This window comes from Pseudophryne corroboree, chromosome 2, assembly GCF_028390025.1.
Source record: "Pseudophryne corroboree isolate aPseCor3 chromosome 2, aPseCor3.hap2, whole genome shotgun sequence".
NCBI classification, from domain to species: Eukaryota; Metazoa; Chordata; class Amphibia; order Anura; family Myobatrachidae; genus Pseudophryne; species Pseudophryne corroboree.
The window spans coordinates 450,489,587-450,509,168 of NC_086445.1; the positions used below are offsets into that span (position 1 = coordinate 450,489,587).

The 19,582-nt window shown below is 41.7% G+C and overlaps 1 protein-coding gene across 2 annotated transcripts in view; it reads right to left on the reverse strand.

The window, feature by feature from the left end:
- The window catches only part of SPNS2 (SPNS lysolipid transporter 2, sphingosine-1-phosphate), a 272,325-nt gene that overhangs the window by 43,310 nt on the left and 209,433 nt on the right, over positions 1-19,582 (reverse strand). For both annotated transcript variants that reach the window (XM_063953718.1, XM_063953717.1), the window contains exons 4-7: positions 6,222-6,373; positions 3,390-3,456; positions 489-619; positions 1-153 (exon numbers count right to left, since the gene is read on the reverse strand). In XM_063953718.1, coding sequence (XP_063809788.1) covers positions 1-153; positions 489-619; positions 3,390-3,456; positions 6,222-6,373 — 503 coding nt within the window. The remainder of the gene's footprint in view (positions 154-488; positions 620-3,389; positions 3,457-6,221; positions 6,374-19,582) is intronic.

The window sequence follows — 19,582 nt, forward strand, 5'->3', positions numbered from 1 at the left end:
CTATCTTTATTGCTGCATGGACCAAAGCTACAAGGCTCTACTGTCTTCTGCACCACTTGTGCCCTGTATAGATAGAGTGGGATCCACATACCCAAAGCTCCCGTTGCAAAGGACACGGTAGATGTTGCCAGTGAAGAGAAGACATAGCTGCGACTGGTAAAATAAGTTGGAAATACACATTAAGCTCTAGAAACACTAACCTGTATCAATTTAATCTTAAACAGGATCAGCAATGGTAGATGTCTCTTGAACATTGTTAAACCTGTAATCTCTGTGATTTAGCTTGTTGTTGTTTTTTAAATCAAAAATTCTATACAGTTTTGTCCAATTTTCTTGTTTTAAACATATCCAGTAACAAAAAGTAATAAAAGAAAGACAAAACGAAAAGCAGTAATTCCAACTCTCATGAAAGCATCTCTATGCTGCCATGTGCATAGTGTTCCCCAAATAAATTCCTCAACGGAAAATATGGGCCTGCATAGACTTACTTCCGAATCAGCGCCTTCATGTCTCTGAACCAAGAGCTTCTAGCCTTTAGTTGATCTGCATGGCCTCTCTTTGCTGTCGGCACGAATATCAGAATCAGAGTTCCTGTGATCATACCCAGCACGGGTGAGACCTGCAAGAGGTTTGATTTGTGTTACAAGATCTTTTAATAAATTACATATTTACAATACATTAAAATAAAAAACTAGAAATAGCACTGAGTAATTCGAATTTAAAAAGAAAATACTTTGTAGCCATAACATCTGTAAAATGAGAGTATCGCTGTAGTTAAATGAGAGATTTCGATGAATGTTGCTGCAAGTTCTGATCACAGTGTTAAATATGTGTTCAGTCAGCCCTGAGTACTTAGCATCTGTTTATTCCTAATGAGAGGTGTCACACAACAAACAGTCATACACACATTCGCTTTTTAAGTTTGTTGCCTCAAGGATTTACTGTATATACTGCACTAAGTGATGTGTTTTAGTAGGCAGTCTGTAGGCCAGGTGGCACTAGGTTAAATAAAGCAGGCCTGGCCTACCTGTGGCTCTCCAGCTGTTGTAAAACTACAAGTCCCAGTATACTCTTCCATAGTTTTAGCATTCTCTAATAACAAAACTGTGGCAGAGCATGTTGGGACTTGCAGTTTCACAACAGCTGGAGAGCCACAGGTTGGCCAGGCCTGAAATAAAGGTTCTACTTCAGCTCAGCAAATGCTGTGATTTGGGGCTAAAATGTAGAGTGAATGGCACTAAAAAAAATAATATTAATAAAAAAATCCTTGAACTTATTGATTTCTGCGTGACTTCTTAAAATACTTGACCGATACATATTTTTCTTGACCACAATCTGTAAATATTTGTTTTATAAATAGTAATTTACACAGAAAATGTTAATTTGTATTTCCCTTTGATACTACACAGAACTTTTCTGTGGAAATAACCACATACAGTGCACGTAGCAGAGCTTGTCACTGTGATATACAAGAGAAATAAAATAATAAACCCGATGGATATAAAAAAAAACCCTGGTAAAAAGAAAAAAATAAGCAGAGAGCAAAAAGTATTCACAAAATAACCATTCATTTTTTGAACCAGAGTTTTGGGTTTTTGACGGGCCAGAAAACAAATTTTCCATAGTGATTACGCTTTTCACTAGATCAGCTTAGACAGAGCTTGTGAGAGAGTCAAAGGTGAAGAAGCAATGCTTCCTGCTTGGTAAGCCTTAGAACCATATTTATGACTAGACAAGTAATGCATGCTGTGATAAAGAGAAGGAAGTGTAAAGTGTATGGGCCAAATACAAACAAAAAGTCAAAAACAAACTATGAAGTTTTTTTTCTCCAAAGCAGGAAGCATTCTTTGTTATAATCCTAGACAGATAAACTGTAAATTTGGGAACCAGAAAGCATTCAGTGGAAGTTACTGATTAAAATCAAATAATTAGTAATATGATTACAACGAGCGCTGGAGTGACCTTCTTGCAATCCGTTCCATGATTCCCAACTTTCACAACTGGTGAAGAACAGAGGTCATGACTTTTCCCACAACACACGTATTTTAAGGAATCTAAATGTGTTTAATCTGAACGTCTTTTAACACTGTGCTTAATGTGAAATTCTTTTAACAAATTAGCACATTGAATATATTTTTACGGCAATCACGTTTACCACGTTTCAAATAAAAGCTATCACTGCTTTGATACGTGAAGCTCACTATACATTTCCCAACACTATCACACTATAATAAAACAGTAGCAACAGCCTAAAGCAGGGGTGGGGAACCTTTTTTCTACCAAGGGCCATTTGGATATTTATAAAATCCTTCGGGGGCCATACAAAAATCATCAGCTTAAAAATTATCCTGCCCCCAGTCAGTAGTTATGCCCCCAGTCACTTGTTATGCCCGATTAGATTTGCCCCCAGTCAGTTGTTTTGGCCCATTAGATATGCCCCGTCAGTTGTTATGCCCCCTGTAGTTATGCCCCATTAGATATGGCCCCTGTAGTTATGCCCCATTAGATATGCCCCCTGTAGTTATGCCCCATTAGATATGCCCCCTGTAGTTATGCCCCATTAGATATGCCCCCTAGTAGTGCCGCTTACACACACACATTAAAAGGGAAAAAAAAACAACACAATGCTCACCAGCCCTGCTCCTGAACCGCTGCCCTCCCTCTCCTCGAAACTATTGGAGATGTCATGACGTCTCTCCCATAGCGCGGCACAGCCACACATGTAACTGCCTGAGCCAGAAGCTGGAGCTCAGGCCTCCGGCTGCTGCTGAGGAGCCGGGCGCCCGCTGGTGGTAAAATTTCAGCAGGCGCTCGGCATCTCCTCTCGTTTAGGAGAGAGCCTGGGCGGGCCGGATCAAGTGGCTTTGAGGGCCTTATACGGCCCTCGGTCCTGAGGTTCCCCACCCCTGGCCTAAAGGAAGGAGCCAGTGGAGAAGTTTGTAGTGAAAATGGGTGGTCTTCAGTTTGCCGGCTGTCGGGGTCCCGACGCATGATCCTCAGGTATACACATTATTCTGTGAAAGCCAGACAAGGCAATGGTTCCAATTTACCACTGTTACATATTCTGGTCCTCAGAACTTTAAATACATTGTGCCTACTGCATGGCATGTCATCAATGACAGAGAGCAGCAGCTCTTGGGCTTGGGAGCTCAAACTCCTTGGGTAGAAATAAGATAAAGTAGTTATACTGTACAGTAGAAGCCTTTTCTAAGAACTATGTATCATACAGCCCAAATGTAGGGAGCACAGTTACAATGAAGAAGTCTTCCCATCCCCTCCATCTTGCCCAACATAGTTTTAGATGTTACATGTTCTTTCACGCAGTCTCCTAAACATCCTGTCATTAGCAAAGCAATATTTGTGAGGATAAGTCAAGCTGAATACCTTACCCGCAATGCCCATCGCCAGTCTCCTGCTACCTGCTTGACACTTGAGCCGGTGATATAGCCTAAGCCACTGAGGGCAAAGAAAACAATACACAACAAATGAAAACAACTTCTGTACAGAATTTTAGATTCATGCATTTTTTTTTCTTTAATAACAGTAACCAGCTAAGTTCTTGCATATTACAGAATGTGAATGTTTCCAGGTTAGGACACCTGTCCTAATGGTCGCTTATGTTTAAACGGCTTGAGGTTTTAAATAAGGTATTCTGCTCTTACCCTTTCTGGTTGTGAACGAGAAACCTTCTAGCTTTGGACTACTATCCTTCTGGATCGGAACCCTATGTACTTATATGACTATTTTGCCGACTCCTATTTCCTGGCGATCCTTTGGACACTACTACAGACAGAGCTCCACTCTTCTGTATACCAAGAAAACATCTTGCTCACTCAAGACTGCTTCTGGAATGCACCAGTTGATCTCTATAAAACCTATTAGAATTTATTTTAAACTTATTGTCGATAAAAGTGATGATGTGCTCAAAGAACAAAGCAGTAAGGGCTGTGTATTCCTAATGACTCCATATATGGGCGTACAGTCGTTACAGCAGAACGTTTGCAGTGGGCGTCCAGAGTTCCGCTTAAGACCCAACGATCCATACCTCCATACCTAACTGGGGTTAGAGCGGACATTGAGCCTGATTCTTAATCACACGTAATGTGTGATTAAGAATCAGGCTCAATGTCCGCTCTAACCCCAGTCAGTAAAGAACATCATTCTAAATGCTTTAGTAACAATCTGAGCAGCCAAGGAACACTATGCACATTTACTGTACCTATACTAAAGGAAAAATGTATTGCTTTGGTGTATGCTATAGACTTGTACATCTTTAAATATAACAACATTTTTTAAAGACAAATTTAATAGTTGTTTGTGGGTAAACGTTATACACTATCTTGCCAATGCACACAACACTAACCATAATGTTACATCTCCCCATCTTAGCATGAGAAGTAGATTAGGAGGGGGGTATGGATCGTTGGGTCGACACAATTTAGGTCGACAGTCATTAGTTCGACCTCTATTTGTCAACATGCATTATGTCAACAGGGTCACTAGGTCGACATGTACTAAGTCGACAGGTCAACATGAGGGGGGTTTTCCCTCCTTTTTTTGGTGTCGTTTTCTTTGTAAAGTGACGGGGAACCCCAATTAGTGCACCATGTCCGCTCGCCATGCTTCGAGCAAGGTGCCTTGGTCTGCTACCGCTGCACTTAGCACAGGTTACCGTTCCCAATTGTAGTCCACGTGGATCGTAAAGTATGAAAAAGTCCAAAGACTGGAAAAAAAAGTGAAAAACTCATGTCGACCTCTTGAACTGTCGACCTAGTACATGTCGACCTATAGTGGTCGACCTAATGACTGTCGACCCAATGACCGTATCCCAGTCAGAGGTATGAAACTGCTATCATGCACTAGGGCATATGCATGCTGGGCTCAACCTGCTTCTACGTTTTCCACCGACTCCTAATGTTGCTTAAAGAAATGAGCAGAAGAGAAGTGTTGAATGTTTATTTGTGAGGAAATGAGCTAACAATAGGATATAGCCTACAGGAACCCAGTAGCCTGTTGTGCGCCATACAGTCTGCTGCTTTCCAGTGCAAAGGTCAGCTATTGTAGGGGCATCCTACCCTGGTAACTGCCAGTGCCGTGTACAGGCCCTGTAACATTTTATTCAGAAAGGGCCATAGGGACTAAGCAAATACAGCTTTCTTTGTGCATTTGCTATTGACTGGGTGAATATACTCAATCGCTACTGTAACAGCAAAAATACAAATTATGAAAAAACTTTACCACTGATAAATAAAAAATTATACATGTATGTTTTGTACATTAACACATTCATCAATATAATTTATACTTTGGACAAACTCTGCCTTTCTTTATGGTCCGCTGTATAAGTCTTAATGGATAAACTCCTCTCCTGATCTGAATGTGGACCTGATTCATGTTTGTAAGTACAGCAAAAATACAAGCAACTGGGCACAACCATGTTGCACTGCAGATGGGGCAGATGTAACATGTGCAGAGAGTTAAGGGGGGTACACACGGCCCGATTTAGGGTCAGCACGATGTGTATTAGCCCGATCCTAACTAGACCGCAAGGCTCAATGAGAGCCATGCAATCTAGCCATAACTTGACTGCATGCAGTAAAGATCTGAGCCAGTCATAGCGCCACGCGGGGCCGCGCATCGCTATGGGGTATACACACAGCAGTGATCTGTGCTTAGTTTCTAAGCAATCTAGTTAGATTGCTTAGAAATTAAGCAAAAATCTTTCCGTGTCTACCCCCCTATAGATCTTTAGATTTGGGTAGGATGTGTTCAAACTGGATTTAAACTGCAGTGTAATAATAAAGCTATCTAACATTTGTGGGCTACATGCTAAAGCAGCCAATATTTACCCTGCACAGAAGCAATATAAATGTAGTTACATTTTTTGCTTTACTTACAAACATGAATCAGTGTGTCTTTATGGCCTCTTTAGTCAATCTGAGCATTTCTAAAATGGTTCATGAATCATAGGTGGCCATATCAAAATGCAGTATAACACTTTGTTTTCAAGACATACCAAGAGATTTAATGGAAAGCCACAGCAGTTCTTTCTGCTATAACAAGTATGTGTTTGATAACGGTACAGCATGTGATAATGTTGTTCTGAACTGTAATAATAGATGCAATATATGTTAATGGGATAATATTTGGTTGCAGGAGGTTACTTCACACTTGTTATTCCGCATTTTACAGCTCAGTACATTGCATGTAACAGAAATTACCTTCCAAGGGGGATGGCAAAGTAAAAGACTGAGAGCATAACTGTGCGAGTGTTCTTGGTAAACAGGTCCCCGATGATGGTCGGAGCGATGGTTGAGTAACTTGCTTCCCCAATGCCCACCAGCCCTCGGGAGAGTACAAGCAACCAGAAATACTGAAAAAGAGGACAACCAGGCTAAGAGCTTTAACATAAAGTAAATACCACACAGAAAACAATAATCCAGAATGGAACACTACAACTCTTCAAAGCGTTCATGCATAGCAATTTTCTTTGGTTGCCACAGTAACTGGTAAAGGGACATGTAATGGGAATATACAACTATAAAATAGAAGCAGGGCATCTCCCTCCCAGCAGGGGTCCTATTATCAAGCTCGGCAGTCCCGTTATGCAGAGGGGAAAGTTACATTGTTTTGGCTAGTCTGCTTTTAAAGTGATCAGCATCGTTTATTCAAATAATCATGTATTACCTTGTAAAATATCAGGTATTATTATATTTGTAACTGGTTATAGTTGAAGTAATACAAGTGAGATATTGGCAAAGGACCATTACAATCTCTGAAACATAAAGAACATAAATTGTGAATATGTAACTGAACCTCAGTGGGAAGGTCCGCACCGAGTCCTAGTTTCTTGCTGGAATATCTCAGCTAGGAGGAAATGCAATTGTGATGGGGACGGTTCTGCAGCAGCAACTCTAGATGAGGGATTCTCTCAACTGTGCTATTAAGTACCCAGTACAGGGGCAAAGGGATTTTGAGCCTGTATTATTTCTTCTTAATATTGTTACAAACACCTGATGGTTTGGTTAAAATGTACAGATAATAATAATAATAGATAAATACAGGATGAATAGGACAAATTAACATACATTAGGGTTGGTCGTTAAACATTATTATTATTATTATTATTATTATTATTCTTTACTAATATAGCAGCATAATAATCATTCACAGGAGACCCCCATCCAAGTGGGAGTTTACATATTATTATTATTATTATTTTTTTTAGAAACCATTATCATGTAGGTGTGTGAGGAAACCAGAGTATCCAGATAAACCAGATATAAAACATGTACAGTACGCTCAAATTCTCCACAGTTAGGAAACTGGTCAGAATAAAAACCCAATGCTACAAGGCAACAATGCTAACCACTGTACCTCCGTGCTGCCCAAACATCAGAATTTTTATAGGACATTTTGACAAATTATGAATTTGTTCTATAATGCTCTAAATCACAGGTTCTCAAACTCGGTCCTCAGGACCCCACACAGTGCATATTTTGCAGGTAACCCAGCAGGTGCACAGGTGTATTCATTACTCACTGAAACATTTTAAAAGGCCCACAGGTGCAGCTCATTATTTTACGTGTGATTCTGTGAGGAGACCTGCAAAACATGCACTGTGTGGGGTTCTGAGGACCGAGTTTGAGAACCTATGCTCTAAATACAGGACAAAGGACAGCAAATAATAATAATAATAATAATAATAATAATAATAATAATAATATTATTCATTGTAGTTATTATTATTAACAACAACGAATAATAATAATAATAATAATAATAATAATAATAATGATGATGATGATGATGGTGATGGTGATGATGATGATGATGAACTGAGCACTAACAAACTAGTCCACCACCAGTTAATTATATAGCACACACATATTCTGCAGTGGTTTGCAGCATTTTATGGCCATTCACATCAGTACCTGCCCTAGTGGAGTTTACAATCTATGTTCCCTACCACACACACACACAGTCACAATAGAGCTAATAACTGGCTCCCACAGTTAATCTACAGGTATATTTCTTTGAATGTGGGAGGAAACCGGAGTACCTGGACGAAACCCATGCAAGCACGGGGAGAATATACAAACTCCACACAGTTAGGGCCATGGTGGGAGTCAAACCCATGACCTCAGTGATGCGAGGCAGTATGCTGCCCCACCCTTTTCAGGTGAGCAGTCTATATTTGCATTTCTGAGATTATATTATATACTGAATTTTATATATATAACACGTATTACACTATACTATTTAATTTACTTTTCCAGAACTATGCTTGAGGAACAATCCCTTTTTATAATTTACTTCTACTGAACAGCCAGGAGCTCTTTTATTCCCTCTTGGCTGCATGGGAGATTAGGAGCTATTATGAATCTTAAGATCAAAGCATATTGGTTGGCACGGGTCTGAATCTCCTTCTACCAATAACTTGCCACTTTGCTAGCCCAGTCTGGGCATATGTGCACATGTGCGAGTTGGCTTCCAGGCCTACATTTCCATAGTGATATGGACAGCCAAAAATTAGTTTCTCAGTTATTTAAGAACATGTATTTATTAAAAGCTATACAGTTATCAGAGGGGAGGACCTCTGCCTTAGCAACAGGTCCTGCAAGGGACAGGGCTGGTGTGCCGGGTCCATTTATATGGTGCCAAAATATTCCAATACAATTTACATTTCTGAATAAAACAGTAAGACGACGAGATTGGGCAATAACAGGCACAGAAGTAAGAAGATCCTGCTCGCAAGTTCACTTCCACTAGTTTCAAAATAAAATAAATACAGTTTAACAGATTAAAAATAGATTTTTAAAAATGAAGAATACTGTATACAAATATTGAAAGACTGTTGTGAATGAAAACATATTATGGAGATATCTTTACAGTTCAAAGTTATGCTTTTAACGCAGTAACTGACAATACAATGGATTTCCTAGGAGACATGTACTAAGCAGTGATAAAAGTGGAGAAGTGAGGTAGTGGAGAAGTTGCCCATGGCAACCAATCAGCTGCACTGTATACATTTATAGTATGCAAATTATAAATGTTACGTCAATGCTGATTGGTTGCCATGGGCAACATCTCCACTGGTTCACTTCACTGTTTTCACTGCTTAGTACATCACCCACATACTGTAGGTTTGTTAGGCGATTTATGAAAGGTCAAAAAGACCCGAGAAGCAGATAGATTTTGCTGCAGTAAGAGTACCACCACAATACTTAAACATGATTGAGATGCTGCCACTCTATGCAATTGGCTGCCTCTGTGACTGGGTGGATACATCATAGTCAGTGTGTACTTGCACCTGCACTATACTAGGTGCACAAATACACCTCCTAACAGGCGTGCGTTGGCTTACGTGCTGGTCTGCAAGGGCCAAATTGCATAAACATACCTTTATTGAATCCTGCCTAGATGAGAACACCACCTCCCAACACTATTGTGGCTCTTCTATCAGAAGGATGCTGTGTATAACTCTGCATAGCCACATCTGTAAGTACTCATTTTCTGAGCATGGGCAGCCTGAATTCACTCGCCATATGCCATGCAAATAAGACTCTGCATCGGCCACGTTGAGAATCAGTTCAATAGAGATCTACTGTACTACAATAAGTGCCATTCAAAAGCCTCCCCTACTACACTATCTGCTAGCAATCCCGCCCTCCCACTAACCATTTCCACATTCTAACGGCACCACAGGGAGTGTGGAGAAAAGTAAACATTTCTAGTCAATGTCCTACAACTGACTTTAAATTACTTGTAAATTAGACAGATGCCGAGATCCAGCTCTCAAAGGCTCATTTGCTTTTTGGTGGAAGGCCTGTTCATTATACGGTATATTGATAAAAGGTCTGAATTTCTTTGTTTTAGGCTGTGTCCTTCAGGCTATGTTCTTCATTTGAATTATTTACGCAGTCTGCATGAGAATAGGTAACTCGTCTGTGGGGCTGTTAGGCAATATTTGTCTTTATTTCTAGGCAGTAATTCAGGAGCATCCCTGAATACAAGATGAAGATGTTTCATCAACCAGGAGAAAGCTATAGAGAACAAGAGCTTAGAAAGATATCTAATGGCATAAATAGACCCTTTACACCAGGATTAAGCAACCTGGGGCTCTACTATTGTAGCCATCATGGTCTGTTAGCCAATAAGAGAAGCCATTCCACCAGTCAATGCCGCAGGCTCTGCAGAACATTTTAATGAAGAGAAAAAAGGTGCAAAAAAGGGGTCAGGGGTAATTTCAACAAATCAACACTTCCTTCTCCAGAAAACCTACAAACATTGCCAATACATCCAGTGCTTACCAGCGGTCTCTAATATCCAGGGGCTGTCCCAGGGTTTGCAGTGTTCATGGGTGATTATATTTTTATTTTAGTCCCTGTAATTATGCAATCCTCACACAGTATATTCTGTAAACTCACACAGTGATAAAATGTGTTTATTTCTGTTAATGTAAATCACTAGAAGATTCCCTTGCCTCAATGAGGATTTTAGGACATTAAGGCAAAAAAAAAAAATCTGTGAAGATTCACAATGAATGAAAAATAAGATATCATCCGTGCGCTAAACCTTTTCTGTAGGTGCAATGAGCTAAAAGTGGGAGTGTAAAAACCGGATATAAATCCAAAATAAAAACAACTAAAAATGACATCATACATGCTGTATAATAGGTACAGGCCAGACATGCTGTATAATAGGTACGATCCAGGCATGCTATATAATACAGTAGATACAGGCCAGACATGCTGTATAATAGGTACAGGCCAGACATGCTATATAATACAGTAGATACAGGCCAGACATGCTGTATAATAATAGGTACGATCCAGGCATGCTATATAATACAGAAGATACAGGCCAGACATGCTGTATAATAGGTACATGCCAGACATGCTGTATAATAGGTACGATCCAGGCATGCTATATAATACAGTAGATACAGGCCAGACATGCTGTATAATAGGTACGATCCAGGCATGCTATATAATACAGAAGATACAGGCCAGACATGCTGTATAATAGGTACAGGCCAGACATGCTGTATAATAGGTACGATCCAGGCATGCTATATAATACAGAAGATACAGGCCAGACATGCTGCATAATAGGTACGATCCAGGCATGCTATATAATACAGTAGATACAGGCCAGACATGCTGTATAATAGGTACGATCCAGGCATGCTATATAATACAGTAGATACAGGCCAGACATGCTGTATAATAGGTACAGGCCAGACATGCTGTATAATATCATTAATATTTATAAGTCAGACATGCTATATAACAGTTACAAGACAGACATACTGTATAATCGGTATATAAGTCAGACATTCTGTATATTACAAATAAGTCAGACATACAGTGCATCTGGAAAGTATTCACAGCGCTTCACTTTTTCCACATTTTGTTATTTTACAGCCATATTCTAAACTGGAATAAATTCTTTCCCACCCTCAAAATTCTACACACAATACCCCATAATGACCATGTGAAAAAGGTGTTTTTGAGATTTTTGCAAATGTATTAAAAATAAAAAACTAAGAAATCACATGTACATAAGTACAGCCTTTGCTCAATACTTTGTTGATGCACCTTTGGCAGCAATTACAGCCTCAAGTCTTTTTGAATATGATGCCACAAGCTTGGCACACCTATCTTTGGGCAGTTTCGCCAATTCCTCTTTGCAGCACCTCTCAAGCTCCATCAGGTTGGATGGGAAGCGTCGGTGCACAACCATTTTCAGTTCTCTCCAGAGATGTTCAATTGGATTCAAGTCTGGGCTCTGGCTCGGCCACTCAAGGACATTCACAGAGTTGTCATGAAGCCACTCCTTTGATATGTTGGCTATGTGCTTAAGGTCGTTGTCCTGCTGAAAGATGAACCGTCGCCCCAGTCTGAGGTCAAGAGCGCCGTGGAGCAGGTTTTCATCCAGGATGTCTCTATACATTGCTGCATTCATCTTTCCCTCTTATTCTGACTAGTCTCCCAGTACCTGCCATTGAAAAACATCCCCATGGCATGATGCTGCCACCACCATGCTTCACTGTAGGGATGGTATTGGCCTGGTGATGAGCCCGGTTTCCTCCAAACATGACACCTGGTATTCACTCCAAAGAGTTCAATCTTTGTCTCATCAGACCAGAGAATTTAGTTTCACATGGCCTGAGAGTCCTTCAAGTGCATTTTGGGAAACTCCATGCAGGCTGCCATGTGCTTTTTTACTAAGGAGTGGCTTCCTTCTGGCCACTCTACCATACAGGCTTGATTGGTGGATTGCTGCAGAGATAGTTTGTCCTTCTGGAAGTTTCTCCTCTCTCCACAGAGGAGTGCTGTAGCTCTGACAGAGTGACCATCGGGTTCTTGGTCACCTCCCTGACTAGAGCCCTTCTTCCCCGATCGCTCAGTTTAGATGGCCGGACAGCTCTAGGAAGGGTCCTGGTGGTTCTGAACTTCTTCTATTTACGGATGATGGAGGCCACTGTGCTCATTGGGACCTTTAAAGCAGCAGATATTTTTCTGTACCCTTCCCCAGATTTGTGCCTCGAGGCAATCCTGTCTGAGGTTTACAGACAATTGCTATGACTTCATGCTTGGTTTGTGTTCAGACATGCACTGTCAAGTGTGGGACCCTATATAGACAGGTGTGTGCCTTTCCAAATCATGTCCAATCAACTGAATTTACCATAGGTAGACTCCAATTAAGCTGTAGGAATATCAAGGATGATCAGTGGAAACAGGATGCACCTGAGCTCAATTTAATTTTGAGCTTCATGGCAAAGGTTGTGAATACTTATGTACATGTGATTTCTTAGAGTTTTGTTTTAAATTCATTTGAAAAAAATCTAAAAAAAAACTTTTTTCAAGTTGTCATTATGGGGTATCATGTGTAGAATTTTGAGGTAAAAAATTAATTTATTCCAGTTTGGAAAAAAGGTTGTAACATAACAAAATGTGAAAAAGGTGAAGCGCTGTGAATACTGTCCGGATGCACTGTATTCTATACTAGGCAAGACCCAGGCATGCTGTATAATAGGTACAGGCCAGACATGATGTATAATATCAGTAATATGTATAAGCCAGGCATGCTATATAACAGGTGCGAGGCACACATACCATATAATAGGTATAAGTCAGACATATTCTACAATAGGTATAAGCCAAGCATGCTGTATAATAGGTACAGGCCAGACAAGCTGTATAATAGGTATAAGCCAGGCATGCTGTATAATAGGTACAACCCAGGCATGCTGTATAATAGGTACAACCCAGGCATGCTGTATAATAGGTACAGGTCAGACATATTCTATAATAGGTACAGGCCAGACAAGCTGTATAATAGGTATAAGCCAGGCATGCTGTATAATAGGTACAGGTCAGACATATTCTATAAAAGGTACAGACCAGGCATGCTGTATAATACTGTAGGTACAGGTCAGACATATTCTATAAAAGGTACAGACCAGGCATGCTGTATAATACTGTAGGTACAGGCCAGACATTCTATAATAGGTACAGACCAGAAATGCTGTATAATACTTACAGGCCACACATGCTGTATAATAGGTACAGGCCAGGCATGCTGTATAATAGGTACAGGCCAGGCATGCTGTATAATACTTACAGGCCAGACAAAATGTATAATACGTACAGGCCAGACAAAATGTATAATACGTACAGGCCAGACAAGATGTATAATACGTACAGGCCAGACATGCTGTATAATACGTACAGGCCAGGCATGCTGTATAATACGTACAGGCCAGACATACAGCATGTCTGGCCTGTACGCATTATGCAGCATGTCTGGCCTGTACGTATTATACAGCATGCCTGGCCTGTACTTATTATACATCTTGTCTGGCCTGTAAGTATTATACAGCATGCCTGGCCTGTACCTATTATACAGCATGTCTGGCCTGTACGTATTATGCAGCATAATAGGTACAGGCCAGACATGCTGTATAATAGGTACAGGCCAGACATGCTGCATAATAGGTACAGGCCAGACAAGATGTATAATAGGTATAAGCCAGACATATTTTATAATACTTACAGGCCAGACATGCTGTATAGGTATCCGAACTACAGGTCGACACCAATTAGGTCAACACCACTTAGGTGGACACCAATTGGTCAACACCAGAAATAGGCCGACACGGACAAGAGGTCGACATGAACAAGTTCAACTTGGAAAAAGGTCGACATGAGTTTTTCACACAAAAATATTTTTTTTTACTTTTTCATACTTTATGATCCATGTGGACTACAATTGGGAATGGTAACCTGTGGCCCGAAGTATGGCGAGCGAAGCAATCACTAATTGGGGTTCCCGGTCACATTACGGAGAAAACTACACAAAAAAACCCATTAAAAAACTCATGTCGACCTTTTCCCATGTCGACCTTGTTGATGTCGACCTTTTTGTCCATGTCGACCTATTTCTGGAGTCAACCTAAGGTGTGTGGACCAATTGGTGTCGACCTAATTGGTGTTGACCTTGAGTCCCAGACCCGCTGTATACAGGGCCGGTTCCGGGGCTTCTGGCGCCCCGGGCGGCATTAGGTGGCGTGGCTTCATACAGGGGGCGTGGTCAGTTACGCCCCTTGTACTGTTGTAGGATGTGCGGTGCGCGATTACGTCATCGCGCACCGCACAGCAAAGGTCCTCTCCACGAAGGTAAACTAGACGCTAAGCGTCTAGTTCCCTTCGTGGAGAGGACCTTTGCTGTGCGGTGCGCGATGACGTCAACGCGCACCGCACATCATTACAGTGAAGGTCCTCTCCAGGAAGGGAAATTAGACGCGTAGCGTCTAGTTTCCCTTCACAACGGACAGCGGGCCGCGGCAGCAGGGGGCACCACAGCAGCAGCGGATCTTGCCATGGTGCGGTGCCCTCCAGAAGGCGACGCCCCGGGCAAAAGTCCTGCTTACCCGTGGCAAGATCCGCTACTGGCTGTATAATAGGTACAGGATAGACATGCTGTATAATATCAGTAATATGTATAAGCCAGGCATGCTATATAACAGGTGCGAGCCAGACATACTGTATAATAGGTACAAGCCAGACGTGCTGTAGTGGCCCGGATTCCGAGTCGGACACATCTGCGTGCACATCGCCGTACGGTCGCTAGTTTATGCCAATACGAGAATCCAACTTTGTGCATTGACAATCCATGTGACAGTATAGATCCTGGGTCTGCAGCTGCCATCATTAGTATTGAGACTTACACCAGCACATGCTGGGTGCCAAAGATCTGGCTGAAACAGACTCCCCATCCATGTCCGTACAATACCATCGCCCATGACACGAGACAGAAGCATTTGCATGGTCGCCGCCCAGTTACCTCCCAGAAATGCCCATTTCACAGAGAGACCGTGTGGTTTCTTGACGGACGGGTCAGTCGGTACGCACTAACAATCTCCTTTTCTGTGTGGACACCTGTTCCAGCACATGTGCAGAAGCAGATTTCTTGCTTTGCCACATGTGCTGTATGCTGCAATCCATGAGATCCGTGCCCATTGCTTCTTGTGTGCGAATCAGAATCAGCACTAGCATTCTTTTGTACGTAGTGCATCCTGTATACATGTTTAGCCAGTTATAGGTTGCCACACATATCAGCCTGAGACAGTAAGGGTCATTTACAAGCATGAACCCCAGTTGTCCACAGTGGGCATACGGAGCATGTCCCTATTCTGCCATCCTGATATGCGATAACAGAACAGGTAATACTAACTAAAGCTGGTGCACCATATATTGGTCAGTGGTTACTGTTGTCAACAACACTGTTCTAACTCTTTCATGTATGGGGTGAAGTATAAAAAAAAGCCCTATGGCCAGTGAAAACTCCCGTCTTTCATTGCAATAGGACTTTTACCTTTACTGCCTCATTGAGGATAAGATGACAACGGTGGTCATTCCGAGCTGTTCGCTAGCTGCATTCGTTCGCTGTGCAGCGATGAGGCAAAAAAACGGCACTTCTGCGCATGCGTATGCGGTGCAATGCGCACGCACGGCATACTATTACAACGAACAATGTAGTTTCACACGGGGTCTTGCGATGCTTTTCGGTCGCACTGGCTGCCGCAGAGTGACTGACAGGAAGAGAGCGTTTCTGGGTGTCAACTGACTGTTTTCTGGGAGTGTTTGGGAAAACGCAGGCGTGCCAGGAAAAACACAGGCATGGCTGGGCGAACGCAGGGTGTGTTTGTGACGTCAAATCAGGAACTGAATGGTCTGAAGTGATCGCAAGCGCTGAGTAGGTCTGGAGCAACTCTGAAACTACACAATTATTTTGTAGCCGCTCTGCGATCCTTTCGTTCGCACTTCTGCTAAGCTAAAATACACTCCCAGTGGGCGGCGGCTTAGCGTTTGCACGGCTGCTAAAAACTGCTAGCGAGCGAACAACTCGGAATGACCACCAATGACAACCAGGCGCATATTATTTTATTATTATTATTATATACATGTAGCTATATAACGCCAGCATATTCAATACACTACTAATGCTGGATGAATCCAGAGATGTGTTATGGTTCTGCATATGGGTATTTTTTTTTATTTATTGTAAGACCAATGTATGCTCATTGTGCCAACATCTCTGCATCAGTCCCTATGTGTGCAAATGGAATGCAAATTTTAAAACTTAAAAAAAAAGCTGCACAATGCCTGCGAATGTTCTAGTTAATCTCAGTAGGAATGTGACACCTCTAACATTACAGCCTCTTGTAGCCATGTCATTCTCGTAAACTACTATATCATAATCACTACATATGAAAACTGACAGGTTGTAACAAAGTCTGAACCATTGCTATAAAAATTAGGGTTCTGCAAAACAAGGATGAACAATTAACAGAAACATGTAGTACGGTGTTGCGCTCACCTGTTCCTAGACTATGTAATGTCAAAGTTATTCTTTCAACGAAACAAATAGATCTGTATTAGTCTTGAAGAATGTGACTCAACTAGATGTTTAAGTTGTACTTTTAACATGTTGTGCATTCCTTTTCATGGTGGTACATCTAGCAAACAACACAAGGGGCCAAATGTAATAGAGTGAGGGTTTCAGAAAGTGAGAGATTTGGTTAGGTTTTGCAGTTTTTTTTTTAAAGTGGCAATCATTTACACAGCAAGATCAACCTGGTTTTCCCAGTGTAAATGATTGCCACTTAAAAAAAAAAACTGAAAATCCTTACCAAATCTCTCACTTTCTGAAACTATCATGCGCCCTACACACTGGACGATAACACTGCAAGATATGAACGATCTCGTACATTAATGAACGAGATACCGTTCATATCTGTCAGTGTGGAGGCACCAGCGATGAACGATGCGCGGCCCCGCGCTCATTCATCATTGGTGCCCTGTCGTCTGTGCAAGCGGCCAATATGGACGATCTTGTCCATAATTGCTTGTATTGCTATGAAGCCGAGTGACAGGGGAGTGACGAAACTTCACTCCCCCCACCACTGCCCCCCCCCCCCCCCCACCGGGTCGCCCGTCTGTCGTATTGGCGGTCGGGCAGCTCAGCGGCGTATCGCTATGTCTGCAGGGCCCATTACTCTATTACATTTGGCCCCAGAACTGGATTTCTAGAACTTAGAACCAAAAAAAGTTAGCAATTGGACAAAACCATGTTGCACTGCAGGTGGGGCAGATGTAACATGTGCAGAGAGAATTTGATTTGGGTGGGTTATATTGTTTCTGGGCATGGTAAATATTGGCTGCTTTGGGCCTAATTCAGACCTGAACGCAACAGGAAAATTGTTCTCTAATGGGCAAAACCATGTGAACTGCAGGTGGGGCAAATATAACATGTGCAGAGAGTTAGATTTGGGTGGGATGTGTTTAAACTGAAATCTAAATTGCAGTGTAAAAATAAAGCAGCCAGTATTTACACTGCACAGAAACAAAATAACCCGCCCAAATCTAACCCTGTCTGCACAGTTATATCTTCCCCCCTCCCTGCACTGCACATGGTTTTGCCCATTAGAGAACAATTTTGCTGCTGTAATCAGGTCTGAATTAGGCCCTTAATTTCTACACTGCAATTTAAATTTCAGTTTGAACACACCCCACCCAGATCTAAATACCTCTTCACGTGTTATATCGGCAGTGCAACATGGTTTTGCCCAATTGGTAACTTTTTGGTTTGCTAACAAACCTGAATAAGGCCCATAGATTGTAAGCTCCACTGAGGCTGGGACAGATGAGAATGGGCAAGTATTTTTCTCTTTAAAGCACTATGGAATATGAGTGCACTATATAAATCACTGGTAATAAATAATAATAAAATGTGGATCCTTAGGTTGCTTCATTACAGGCTCTCACTCAAACTACTACACCAAAAATAAATTAGCTTGCAAACCTGAATAGCGCACAACAGATGCTTTACTTACAAATCTGGGCCAGGGCGGTCATATTGTTGTTTGAGTTCATAATCACCCTAAAAATAACATTTTATTCTTCTGTATGACAGCATATCTGGGATTTGACCTCAAAACATGCATTAATAACATTAATAAGGTAGATTATCTTATTAATAGGATAGTTAGACAGACAGATTAATTTAAAAGTAGCCCTACAGTTATTAACTACTAGTTACCAGCTCGGCAAAATTACGGATCATCATAACGGTTATGCGCAAATGGATCAAAACTTGAATTGCTTTGTCGGGGCGCCATCTAGTGGCCGCTTGTGCACAAAACAACTGATCTCCCCCCATAGAGGTAAGGAGCAGCATTAGCCTTTTATTATACCGGATTTACATTGTGAAAATATCAAGCATTGAAAATAAAATCAATAGATATCAGACAATGGGGGTCATTCAGAGTTGTTCGCTCGCTAGCAGATTTTAGCAGCATTGCACACGCTAGGCCGCCGCTCTCTGGGAGTGTATCTTAGCTTAGCAGAATAGCGAACAAAAGATTAGCAGAATTGCAAATAGAAAATTCTTAGCAGTTTGAGTAGCTCGAGACTTACTCCTACACTGCGATCAGCTCAGCCCGTTTCGTTCCTGGTTTGACGTCACAAACACGCCCTGCGTTCGGCCAGCCACTCCCCCGTTTCTCCAGACACTCCCGCGTTTTATCCTGGCACGCCTGAGTTTTTCCACACACTCCCTGAAAACGGCCAGTTTCCGCCCAGAAACACCCACTTCCTGTCAATCACACTCCGATCACTTCAACGATGAAAATTCTTTGTTCAGACGCGAGTAAATCTACTAAGTTTTGTGCTAAAATACTTAGTGCATGCGCACTGCGTACCATGCGCATTTTTGCCGTAATTGCTTCGTTGCGAAAATCGGCAACGAGCGATCAACTCGGAATGACCCCCAATGTGCATGTAAAGTATGAAAAGTGCCTAAAACCTGTTATTCACTACAGTATTTATATCTGCTTCTATATTTCTTTCTCAAAAAAAGTGAATAATTAAACCCAAGGGGTAGTATCCTGTGTGTGTTAGGGTGGGTACACACCAGGACAAACGGTAATCAGGCCAACAGTAAGGGCGATTTCCTTTTGCCCTGCACCATGCAAGATTGCTGGTACACACACCAGTTTGACGTATCGGAA